The sequence below is a fragment of the Phocoena phocoena genome, chromosome X, assembly GCF_963924675.1.
Source record: "Phocoena phocoena chromosome X, mPhoPho1.1, whole genome shotgun sequence".
Lineage (NCBI taxonomy): Eukaryota > Metazoa > Chordata > Mammalia > Artiodactyla > Phocoenidae > Phocoena > Phocoena phocoena.
Genome location: NC_089240.1, coordinates 53,175,155 through 53,188,288, shown reverse-complemented (window position 1 = coordinate 53,188,288; position 13,134 = coordinate 53,175,155). Strand labels below are relative to the sequence as shown.

The 13,134-nt window shown below is 38.3% G+C and overlaps 1 protein-coding gene and 1 non-coding gene across 2 annotated transcripts in view; one reads left to right on the top strand and one right to left on the bottom strand.

Moving 5' to 3' along the window:
• Positions 1-13,134, top strand: part of MTMR8 (myotubularin related protein 8) — a 185,734-nt gene that overhangs the window by 63,701 nt on the left and 108,899 nt on the right. Inside the window, exons 9-12 of the mRNA XM_065900169.1 lie at positions 1,190-1,315; positions 2,178-2,227; positions 5,153-5,353; positions 7,770-7,898. Coding sequence (XP_065756241.1) covers positions 1,190-1,315; positions 2,178-2,227; positions 5,153-5,353; positions 7,770-7,898 — 506 coding nt within the window. The remainder of the gene's footprint in view (positions 1-1,189; positions 1,316-2,177; positions 2,228-5,152; positions 5,354-7,769; positions 7,899-13,134) is intronic.
• On the bottom strand, positions 9,806-9,909 carry LOC136143131 (U6 spliceosomal RNA). Its single transcript, XR_010657838.1, has one exon. It is a non-coding gene; the product is annotated as a U6 spliceosomal RNA (small nuclear RNA).

Sequence of the window (13,134 nt, the reverse complement as noted above, 5' to 3'; positions counted from 1 at the left end):
AAAAAAAACGGATGGATAGAACCCTAGGACAAATGGTGGAAGCAAAGCTATACAGACAACATCTCACACATAAGCATACACATACACACTCACAAAAAGAGGATAAGGGGAAAAAATCATAAATCTTGCTCTCAAAGTGTACCTCCTTAATTTGGGATGTTTCGTTGTCTATTCATATGTTCCACTGATGCAGGGTATATCAAGTTGACTGTGGAGCTTTAATCCGCTGCTTCTGAGGCTGCTGGGAGAGATTTCCCTTTCTCTTCTTTGTTCTCACAGCTCCCAGGGGCTCAGCTTTGCATTTGGCCCCGCGTGTAGGTCACCGGAAGGCGTCTGTTCTTCGCTCAGACAGGACGAGGTTAAAGGAGCCGCTGATTCGGGGGCTCTGGCCTACTCAGGCTGGGAGAAGGGAGGGGCACAGAGTGCGGGGCGAGCCTGCGGTGGCAGAGGCTGGCATGACGTTTCACCAGCCTGTGGCACGCCGTGCGTTCTCCCGGTGTAGTTGTCCCTGGATGCGGAGACCCTGACAGTGGTGGGCTGCACAGGCTCCCCGGAAGGATGATGTGGATAGTGACCTGTGCTTGCACACAGGCTTCTTGGTGGCAGCAGCAGCCACCTTAGCGTCTCATGCCCATCTCTGTTGTCCTCGCTTTTAGCCGCGGCTCGCGCCCATCTCTGGAGGTCCTTTAAGCAATCGTCTTAATCCCCTCTACTCGTGCACCAGGAAACAAAGAGTGAAGAAAAAGTCTCTTGCCTCTTTGGCAGGTCCAGACTTTTCCCCGGACTCCCTCCCGGCTTGCTGTGGTGCACTAACCCCCTGCAGGCTGTGTTCAAGGCCACCAACCCCAGTCCTCTCCAGGAGCTCTGACTGAAACCGGAGCTCAACTCCAAGCCCCGCCCACCCCGGTGGGTGAGCAGACTAGCCTCTCGGGCTGGTGAGTGCCTGTTGGCCCTGATCCTCTGTGCGGGAATCTCACCGCTTTGCCCTCCGCACCCTTGTGGCTGCGCTCTCCTTCGCAGCTCCCCTTTATTTTCTTTGTCATTCCCATACAGGGTGTTAATATTTTGAGAAGAAATTCATGTAGCCCAGTAAGACCAAGTTCTCTGCTGTAGGGGTGGTAACCCTATTTATTAACCCGGCATGCTATGAAAAATTGTCTGTGCTACTTTTTGCCTCTTGTCTTCACAGGCAGTGAAGGTAGAAAAGACCAATGTCTTAGTCCATTGTTTTGATGGGTGGGACCACACAGCACAGGTCTGCTCTGTGGCCAGCATCTTCCTAGATCCATTTTATAGGACATTCAAGGGACTCATGGTAAGAGAACAAGTGATTTGATTTTACTTTGGACAAGTGGGAGACTGTGAATATATCAAAAATAACTCTAAGCCAACTTGTTTTCTACAAGAAAGAGGTCTACGAAAACAGCTCTGTTTTTCAATTTTACTTCTTTCTACTAAACCAGGCATTTACAGTCTATATACTTTACATTTCACACTCAACATAGTTTCTTATCCATCAGAAGATAAGTTGGATGTAATAGGCTGATGTAAGGGGTAGGAAAGACTCCAAAAGTTTGCAAAATTTAATGGATGACTGTTAAATAAGCAGACTGATGGGCTCATCATCTTCAGCATCAGCTGTCTGGATGTCAGACTCATGATTTTTTTCTGGTGCTGAATCCAAGGTTTCTTAGTTTGTCTTTCTATGAAACAGAACTCACAGTAGGGGTTTATCCTCATTTTTCTTTTGGAAAGGCTTTATTTTTTTTAATGCTTGAAAATGTGTTTATATCAAGATTTGTTCTTGGTATAAACTCAAGTACTGCCTTTGGATCCCTGTTTTTTCATAGGTTGAATGTAATATGTTTATCAAGATTTCACTTAGTTATGGCTCAAATGGCTTGTCACACATTATGTAAAAGCCAAAAGAAATGTGACAATGGATACAAATCCAGAATAATTTCTCCTGAGAGCTTTGAAATTTGAAGGCAGCCTGTATAGGCTTTTAAATGAAATCCAAGTAACTTATTAATCATTTGGGAAATTAACTTTATGATCAGTTCAATGCAAATTTGTACAAAGTCTACTTCAGCAAAGTGTTTTGATATTTTATAGGTATGGTTAATTAATTTTATGATTTTTCTAATGCAAAATTTTCTTTTTGTATAAAAATGAAGATCCTGATAGAGAAGGAATGGATATCCATGGGCCACAAGTTCTCCCAAAGGTAAAAATATTACTTTAAAGGTAGAGGCTAAGGAGAATTTATTAGAGTGAGATTTATCAAAAACCCCAATTTATTCTTGTGAAAGAAGGAAGAGTAGGTTGAACATGGCATAAATCTCTTTTCATCAAGAAACACATATTCCAGACACTATGCTAAGGGACTAGGGCTACAAGGGTGACTAGAATATCATATCTGCCTTCAAAGTGAGCAAATGATTATATCAAGTTGTTAAATATTTCAGGGAAGAACAGACATCATGGGCCACAGAGGAAAAAGTGCGTAACTGTTTCTGAAGAAGACAGGATAGCCTTCCAGGAATAGGCAGTATTTAAAAGTGAATTTTAGGGAATGAATAGGTGTTTGCTAGAGAGAACAGTGGGCATTCAGGCAGGGGGAATAATATCTAAGACAATGTACCTTTTTTTTTTTTTGTAGTACGCGGGCCTCTCACTGTTGTGGCCTCTCCCGTTGCGGAGCACAGGCTCCAGATGTGCAGGCTCAGTGGCCATGGCTCACAGGCCTAGCCACTCTGCGGCATGTGGGATCTTCCCAGACCAGGGCATGAACCCATGTGCCCTGCATCAGCAGGCGGATTCTCAACCACTGCACCACCAGGGAAGCCCACAATGTACCTTTTAACCTTGTATAAGAAGAAAAGGCATGTGCTCATTTCTGTTCTTTGGTAAGAGGTGGAGGCAAGGACTTACATTTATTTAGTGACCTAATGCTGCTATAAGCCAAACAGCCTCACTGAGACTTTATGTGTGTTATGAGAACAATAACAAATGTTTACTGAACACCTAACAATACGCTGTATACTATATCAGACACTGAGCTGGTGCCAAAGGCACATGCAATGTGAGTTTTACCCTCAAGGAGGTTACTATTCAGGTCTTATTCTCCTGCATTGGTGTATATCCATTTAATTTCATTTGATTATCGCTCTCTAGCTATTTGGGTCCATCCATTCATTCTTCCTTTGTCAACAAACATTGGGCCAGGCAATATGCCAGGTTTTAAGGAGACTGTATTAGATCAGATATGGTCTCTGTCCCTTCTTTTATAGAAAATAAAATCAATGATGATAGTATAGTATGATAAGTGCTAAGTCAAAGGTAAACATATACAAGGGAACCTTACCTATTCTGGGCAAAGAAAGCTTTCTAGAACTGATGGCATTTTAGAACATTAAGAAGATGAGGTTGATTCTATTTTTAGTTTTTGAGAAATCTCCATAATGTTTTCCACAGTGACTGCACCAATTTACATACCCACCAGCAGTGTAGGATGGTTCCCTTTTCTCTACATGGAGACTCCATGGAAGGACAGGAGGAGAAGGAACTAAGTTTTTGAGTGTCCAAGGCAGAAGTTAGATATTTTTACTTGATAGCCTTGATCTTTTTCATTAACACTGTATATACATCAATGTGAAATGGGTTAGGGTTTAAGAAGATAGGTTAAAATTTGCAAGAGCTGTAAGGTTTAATGGGAAAACTGTGTTAAGGATATACATAAAGGTTATTTGGGAGCAATTAAGTTCTAGCTGAGTATGGAGACTTATGGTATCAATTTGCATGGTTTTATAATTTTCTCAAGCAGCATTTATCAGTCAAGATTTGGGAGTAGAGAACATAGCTTCTTAGGCTCATCAATGGTTGGATATTGAAGGAGAATAATGACAAAAAAATGACCAGAAAATTGAAGAAAATGGGGACAGAATAGTTGATGGGGCAGAATATAGTCTGGGTAAGGAAGAAAGGGAAGCTAGTAGGAATCTGGAAAGGTGATAGGTCCAGAGATTGGGCTGGAGTAGATAAGATGAGCAGCCTTTGGAAATATAATATACAGTGATCAGAGTAGGATATTGAGATTAAGGTATCAAAGTGGAGGAAGGACCTTTAGCTAACATCAAGAAACAGCCATGGATACGAGAGGCTGATGTGAAGTAGAGGTAAAGATCGGTGAAGATAATTAGATTCGAGGTAGTTAAGGAACCTGCTAAGCCAAGTGTAGGTCATCTGCATCGACTCCAAAGATAAGTACTTATGACTGGAGTCAGATTCTTCAGAAAATGTGGAGAAGTGACCCAAAGATTGTGGAACACAACATTGAGGAAAGTGAACAACAGCATGACCCATAGTGGAAGTGTTTTTAAGAGAGTGAAAGGAGTAGTAGAAAGGAGAAAGCTGATCCCACTTCTGCTCTGCTTTAGGATTATTATACATGGAGAATGGAATGATGAGCATTCTCCATTTGATTTGGGCCCCAAGAAGAAGTAGTGTCCTTGGTGAGATGGATTTCAATTAAATCAAAAGGTAGAACATTCAATGTAAAAGCTAAGGATGCCATGTTTATTTCTAGTGGAATGGATGGTAGAGTTGGGAAAGAGGACATCATGAGAGAGGAAACATTAAACAATTCTGGGATGAGGTTTTTTCATTCATTTAATAAACTTATTAAATACCCTTTTCATACCAGGCACTGTCCAGTAAACAAGATAGATATGGTCCTTGCTCACATGAAGCTAAAGGTAGCTGTTTAAATTAATTAAAATTAAATACAATTGAAAATTCAGTTCCTTAGTCACACTAGCTGCATTTCAAGGGCTTAATAGTTAGTGACTACCATATTGGACAGCACAAATATGGAACATTTTGATCATTGCAGAAAGTTCTATTGTAGAGGATGTAAAAGGAAATAGAATAGATTACCAAGGGCTTACAATCTTGATAATAGTGAAGGATGCTAGTGGCTAAGAGGTCCATTGGGATTAATGAACTTTGATTTCTGGGTGGCATTTTGGCATTAGGCATTTCCTTACCAATGCCAACAGAGACAAAAGGTGAACTTGTTATAGCCTATTCCAAACAGTGTAATCCCTGATGTTAATCATTGTCTTTCTTTACCTTTATTTGCATCTCTCAGGTGTGGCCACCTGGATGGGGACGCTAAAGAAGTATCCCCTATCTTCACACAGTTCCTAGACTGTATCTGGCAGTTAATGGAACAATTTCCTTGTGCCTTTGAGTTTAATGAAAATTTCTTGCTGGAAATTCATGACCATGTTTTCTCCTGCCAGTTTCGGAACTTCCTTGGAAACTGCCAGAAGGATCGAGAAGATCTGAGGTGAATTCAGTTTGTGAAAAAACACTGAATAAGGAGAGGGTATCAGTGTAAAAGAAATTTACCCATCACCTTGAATTTGGGACAACAGTTCACAAAAGGGGTGGAGATGACAACTATAAAAATAACTTTTGAAGCATAAATCACTCAGTGTTTGCATGGAGATTCCTCAAAACCTCAGATTCTTTATCTGTGAAATAGGGATAATACCTACTTTTCAGAGCAATCCTGAGGAACCAGTAAAACAATGGATGTGCAAGGACTTTGTAAGGAATGAACTACTGTGCAGGTGTGAGTAGTCAATAGCTACAGTCCTTTATCATTTGTGTCAGAGATCACCAAATGGCAGTTCATAGGCCAAATCTAGCTTAACAGGTATATTTTGTTTAGTCTGTGGAGTATTCTTTAAACTGTGAATAAGTTGTCAACATTTAAATATCACAATATTTCACATAAAAATCCAGTTATTTTAGGATTTTTTCCTAAATCAAAAAGCTGTTGTGCCAAGATATTCTGCAAAATCAGGAGCTCTGGCAGTACTGGACCTGCATTTTCTAATGGCAGTTATCAGCTAAAGCTGAATAACAGCTGCTCCACTTGAATGAAGCACACACTCTGGTTTGCCACAGTTCTCACCATTCTCTATAGTTTATTCTCAGCGCACTTCTAATGTTATCTTCTCAGCTCCTATAGGCAGTTAGATTTGCACCAGACTTAAAACTCTAACATCCTCACAATATATAAAACGTAAATAATTTTTGAAGTTGACAAGATAGAGTTTCTGTGAATAGTATTCTCCTTGTTTTAGAGTCAGAGAAAATGAAATAGAGAGGGAAGTAGCTGTCGCACAGCCCACTCTTGTTTCATAGCTGTTGGTTGAGTGGCAGTTAGCTCAAGTTCTCAGACCCCTCTATGATGTATCCTGGATGAATTGGATGACATCTCTAATTCTGTTTTCTTGTCAACACAGAGATGGATCTTGCTGCTTTAACATTTGTGCTTACTTGGCAGCTTCTACGCACATTTCTATTTCATTTTGCAACTAGACCTTTCTTACCCTCTTCGCAGACGCTTTCAGACACATTCATTCTGTCTCTGACCTGCTTTTCTAGCATTAAAATCTAAGCTCTTTTCCATATTCTTTTCTCCGCCCTCTTAAAGTGAGGCTAATATATCCTAGACCCATTCCCCACACAAATCTGAATCTCCATGTAAAAGTACAAAAGTTGAAAATTTTTAACATGTTAAAATAGTGATTGCATAAAATAAACAGAAATATCATTCATCCATAAAAGAAAAGGTATGGACTCTAGAATCAGAGAGACTGGGGTTCACCTACTAGCTATGTAACTTTTTTCAAATTATTTTTTGTCTCATTTTCTCATTATTATTTTGGGGATAAAATATTTCACAGGGTTTTATTATGAAAATTTAATGAAGTATTTTAGGTAGAGTCTGGAACAGTGTTTCACACATAGTACATACTCAACAAATACTAGTTACCTTACCTCTGCAAGATTTTTTTTCAACCCAAAACAAATGAGAATGATGGATATACAAGTCCTTTGACCTCATTGAAATGGTCTGAGGATTCTAAAAGTTACAAGACTACAATGTTTAGGTCCTACAACCCATACCGCTTCTCTTTGTTGTCCTCCTTGAACTTTCTTTGACACTGTGTGAGTAAATGAACTATCCATGCATGGTTATGCAGCAGCTCTCATTGGGACAATGGATGCCATGTTTTGTGCAGTGTTAACTAAGTGGCTCCTGAAGGACTCAACTAAGGTATAAGAAGAATCAGTCTTGCAATATAAATATCACAGTCTGTGCTGCTCACCTAGATAACTCACAAATATTTGCTAATATAAATTGCTAATTGTCTTTCACTGTCTTACACCTTCTGAGAGGAGGAGAAGCTAGCTTGAAATAAAATAAAATATTGAAAAGCCAGAAATTCACCCTCTGGTCTTTCTGTTAACTTACCATATTTTTTAAAGCAATTCTAGATTTTTTAAAACTGGGAAGGTCATTAGTTCATAGAATCTGAGATTTGGAAGAGACCTTAAAGGTCATATTTTACAAATGAGGAAATAGTCCCAGAAAGAGCTAGAGACATTCCTCAGATTACATAGCTACTCCATGGCAGAGACTATACTCAGCATCTGTTGCTCTTCAATGTGGAACACTTTCTAACCTCTAATTCATTTAAAAGTGGGTAAGTTGAAGCCCAGATAATTTGTTACTCTATCAGTGTTCATTACCACTTATTTTCACTTTCCTTCTATCATATCCTATCCCTCTGTCTTGAATTAGGTTAATTGTTAATACAATTTGGGTGATTATCAAGTTCAACAGGACTGTTGATTTTACTTGCTTGCTGCTTTTAATTCTTTGGCTTGCTTTTTCTTTCTGACAGAATCTATGAGAAAACCCATTCCGTGTGGCCTTTCTTGGTTCAGAGGAAACCAGACTTCAGGAACCCTCTCTATATAGGCTTCACTGTGTATGGGGTACTCAATCCTAGTACTGTGCCCTACAACATTCAGTAAGTTCCTAAGCTGTCCCATCCTTTCTTACAGCAAGCCCAGGGCCTCAGCTGCTTTGCCTCTCCTTTTATAGCTGACATCATCTCCATAAGCCTGGCTATGGAGTAGGACACTCTCTCCCCAGATCACCCATTCCTTGCTGCCTCTGAAAACAAGACCACACTCCCTTTGGTTGTTGTTACTTGCTGAGGGAAATAAACAAGAAACAATAGTTGATTTGTAGTAATACAACCAGTCAAGATGTAGGTTGTTTCATTCCTTTGTGTCTTTCCTTGTATATTCCTCTTCTTTCCCATCCTTTTCCCTAACAAAGAGAAGGAAAAACAGAGAAAGAGAATGTGCTGGTATTGTTTGCTCTACTTTCCCCCAAAAGTGTAAAGTATAGGGTGCCATGTTCACTGACTACAACTCAATGAGTACAAGACAGAACTGAATGCATTTATTAAGTCTAGCGGTTTATTTTGTATATTCATTAGGATTTTATATATGTAAGATCATGTCATTTCTGAATAGAGATTGTTTTACTTATTCCTTTCCAATTTGGATGCCTTTTATTTTCTTGCCTAATGCCCTGTTTAGAACTTACAGTGTTGAATAGAAGTAGTGAAAGCAGACATCCTTGGACTGTTCCTGATCTTAGGGGAAAACTTTTGGTCTTTCACCATTGAGTATGTTATATTTTTGTTTTGTTTTGTTTTACAAATGACCTTTATCACCTTTAGGACATTCCTTCTGTTCCTAGTTTGTTGAGTGCTTTTGTGATGAAAGGGTGTTAGATTATATCAGATGTTTTCCTGAATCATGTTGAGATGCAGATGAGATGACTATGTGTTATTTTCTCCTTAATTTTATTTACTTTTTTGTTTCTTTTTTGTTTGGCCATGCCGCACAGCTTGCAGGATCTCAGTTCCCTGACCAGGGATTGAATCCAGGCCACAGTAGTGAAAGCCCAGAATCTTAACCACTAGGCCACCAGGGAGCTCCCTCTCCTTAATTTTATTAATATGGTGTATAAATTTGATTGATTTTCAGATGTTGAACCACCCGTGCTTTCCTAGGGTAAATCCCACTTGGCCATGGTGTATAATCCTCTTAATATGCTGCTGCATTCAGTTGGCTACTATATTGTTGAGGATTTTTGCATCTATATTCATAAAGCATATTAATCTACATTTTTTGTGTGTGATGTCCTGGTCTGGCTTTGGTATCAGGGTAATGGTGACCACATAGAATGAGCTGGGAGTGTTCCATTCTCTTCAATATTTGGAATAGTTTGAGAAGGATTGTTGTTAATTCTTTAAATGTTTAGTAGAATTCACCAGTGAAGCCATCTGGTCCTGGAATTTTCTTTGTTGGGAAGTTTTTGATGACTGAATCAGTGGCTTTACTTGTTATAGGCCTGTTCAAATGTTTTATTCCTTCTTGAGTCATTTTTGGTAGTTTCTATGTTTCTAGAAATTCATTCATTTCATCTGTCTAATGTGTTGGCATGCAATTGTTCAGGATATTCTCTCATATTTTTCTTTATTTCTGTAAGTTCAGTAGTAACATCCTTAATTTAATTTATGATTTTAGTAATTTGAGACTTTTCTCTTTTTTCTTTTATTTTTTGAGGCCGAAATACTTTAATATCCAAAGCATCCTGTATGTAAACTGGATAATACATATTAAATTATACATTTCTATGACATTTAGGGGTTTGGGGGGCATTTTTCCTGCTTTATTGAGATATAATTGACATATAACATGGTGTAAGTTTAAGGTGTACAATGTGGTGATCGATACATGTAAATATTGTGAAATGCTTACCACAATAAGATCAGTTAGCACATCCTCTACCTCATACAATTGCCATTTTGCTGTTGCTGTTGTTATGGTGAGAATATTAAAGCTCTGCACTCATAGCAAAAATATGGAACAATTCACAAATTTGCATGTTATTCTTTCACACGTGCCATGCTAATCCCTGTATCATTCCAACTATATTATATGTGCTGCTAAAGTGAGCACTCTCATTGTTTTTAATCAGTTTAGCTTAAAGTTTTGTTGAATTTATTGATCGTTTCAAAGAACCAATTTTAGTTTTGTTGATTTTCTCTATTTTTTTATAATCTTTATTTCTTTTTTCTCTGTTCTAAACCTTATTATTTCTTTCCTTATGCTGACTTTGGTTTTAATTTGCTCTTCTTTTTTCGTTTCATAAGGTATAAAGTGATTTACTTGAGATCTTTCTTCTTTTTTAGTGAATGCATTTACAGCCATAAATTTCCTTCTTAGCAGTTCTTTCTCTGTATCCCATAAATTTTGGTATATTGTGTTTTTGTTTATACCCATCCCAAAGTATTTTAAAATTTGAATTTCAGATAAACAAAAAATAATTTGCTTAAAAAGCTTGGATGACATGTCCCTTTAATGCATTTAAAGACAGTTCTAAAATGTATAAAGAAATGGAATTGAAAGTTACAGTTAAAAATTAAGGTGAGGTGGATGGACCTAGAGTCTGTCATACAGAGCGAAGTAAGCCAGAAAGAGAAAAACAAATACCGTATGCTAACACATATATATGGAATCTGAGGAGAAAAAAGAAAAAAGGTCATGAAGAACCGAGGGGTAAGACGGGAATAAAGACACAGATCTACTAGAGCATGGACTTGAGGATATGGGGAGGAGGAGGGGTAGGCTGTGACGAGGTGACAGAGTGGCATGGACATATATACACTACCAAGTGTAAAGTGGATAGCTAGTGGGAAGCAGCCACATAGCACAGGGAGATCAGCTAGGTAGTTTGTGACCGCCTAGAGGGGTGGAATAGGGAGGGTGGGAGAGAGGGAGACCCAGGAGGGAAGAGATATGGGAACATGTGTATATGTATAACTGATTCACTGTTATAAAGCAGAAGCTAACACACCATTGTAAATCAATTATACTCCAATAAAGATGTTAAAAAAAAAAGAGTAAGAAATGGTGAATTGGGGCGTTCAAGGCACAACTTCTCTCATCTCCCTTGGTGTCATCTTCACCCAGGTGAGACCCCCTGGACATCCCTTTTCCCATGCAGGTTCCAGGAAGCAGTCAGTTAAATCACTTTATTCCTTAAAGGTCTATGGAATACATTCGAAGGAAGGGAATATGTGGGTTGAAGGGAATGTGTGTGTTTAATTTGTTAGTAGGTGATGCCAGATTAGCCTTAGTTGTTTCTTCTTGAGCCTGACCCTCTTGTTGGGGTCATCTGCTCCTCTCTCTCTCAGCAGGCAGAGCTTGACTTCCCAGACCAGCCCCTCTACCTACTTCTTTCAGGAGACAGCCCTGCCCTTTTCCCCTGACCCATTTCATCAACAATTTAGGGTTCTGACCAGTGCTGTGATGAGCTATATTGGAGCCTATTGCAATGGGCCTGTATCCGTGCTTCCCCTCTCCCACTACCCTATTCTCTGTATCTATGTGTTTGTCTTGTTTTGTTTTGTTTGTTCATTTTTCTTTTTATTCCACATATAAGTGAAATCATACAGTATTTGTCTTTCTCCATCTGACTTGTTTCACTTAACATAAAACCCTTAATATCCATCCATATTGTCACTAATGGCAAGATTTTGGCTTTTTTATGGCTGAGTAGTATTCCATTGTGTATTTTGTGTGTTGTGTGTGTGTGTGTACACATATGTGACATCTTCTTTATCAATTCATCCATCAGTGAGCACTTGGGTTGTTTCCATACATACCTAGGCTATTGTAAATAAAGCTGCAACAAATATAGTGGTTGTGTGCTATTGTAAATAAAGCTGCAACAAATATAGGGGTTGTATGTGTCTTTTCAAATTATTATTTTTGCATTCTTCAGATGAATACCCAGAAGTGGATTAGCTGGATAGTATGATATTTCTGTTCTTAACTTTTTGAGCCATCTCCATACTTCTTTCCATAGTGGCTGCATCAAGTTACATTCCAATTAGCAGTTCACAAGGACTCCCTTTTCTCCACATCCTTTCCAACACCTGTTGTTTCTTGCCTTTTTGATACTAGCCATTCTGATGGGCATGAGGTGATATGTTGTGGTTTTGATTTGCATTTCCCTAATAATTAGTGATGTTGAACATCTTTTCATGTGCCTGTTGGCCATCTGTATGTCTTCTTTGGAAAAATGTCTCTTCAGATCCTCTGCCCATTTTTTAATCATATTGTTTATTTTGTTGTTGAGTTGTATGAGTTCTTTATATATTTTGGATATTAACCCCATATCAGATATATGATTTGCAAATAACTTTTCCCATTTGGTAGGTTGTCCTTTCATTTTGCTGATGGTTTCCTTTACTGTACAGAAGCTTTTTAGTTTGATGTAGTCTCATTTGTTTGTTTTTTGCTTTTGTCTTTCTTGCCTGAGGAAAATATCCATAAAGATATTGCTAAGACCAGTGTCAAAGAGTGTACTGCTTATGTTTTCTTCTAGGGGGTTTATGGTTTTAGGTCTGTATTCAAGGATTTAATCCATTTTGATTTGATTTTTGTGTCTGGTATGAGATAGTGGTCTAGTTTCATTTTTCTTTGTATGTGGATTGTCCAGTTTTCCTAACACCATTTATTGAAAAGATATCTTTCTCCATTGTACATTCTTTGTTCTTTTGTCATAAATTAATTGTCCATATATGCATGAGTTTATTTCTTTGCTATCATTTCTGTTTCATTGGTCTATGTGTCTTTTTTCTGCCAATGCTATGCTGTTTTGATACTGCAGCTTAGTGGTATACTTTGAAATCAGGGAGGATGATACCTCCACTTTGTTCTTTTTCCTCAGGATTTATTTTGCTATTCAGGGTTTTTTAAGGATCCACATAAATTTTCAGATGATTTGTTCTATTTCTGTGAAAAATGTCATCAGGGTTTTGATAGGGATTGTATTGAATCAGTAGATTGCTTTAGGTAATATGGACATTTTAACAGTGTTAATTCTTCTAAGCCACAACCACGGAATATCTTTCCATTTCTTTGTGTCTTGTTCAGTTTATTTCAACAGTATCTTACAGATTTTAGTGTACTGGTCATTCACCTCCTTGGTTAAATTTATTCCTAGGTATTCTTTTTGTTGTGACTGTAAGTGGGATTATTTTCTTTTTAATTTCTCTTTCTGCTAGCTTGTTGTTAGTGTGTAGAAACTCAACAGATTTTGCATATGGATTTTGTACCCTGCAACTTTATTCATTTACTATTTCTAATAGATTTTTGGTGGAGTTGTTAGGGTTT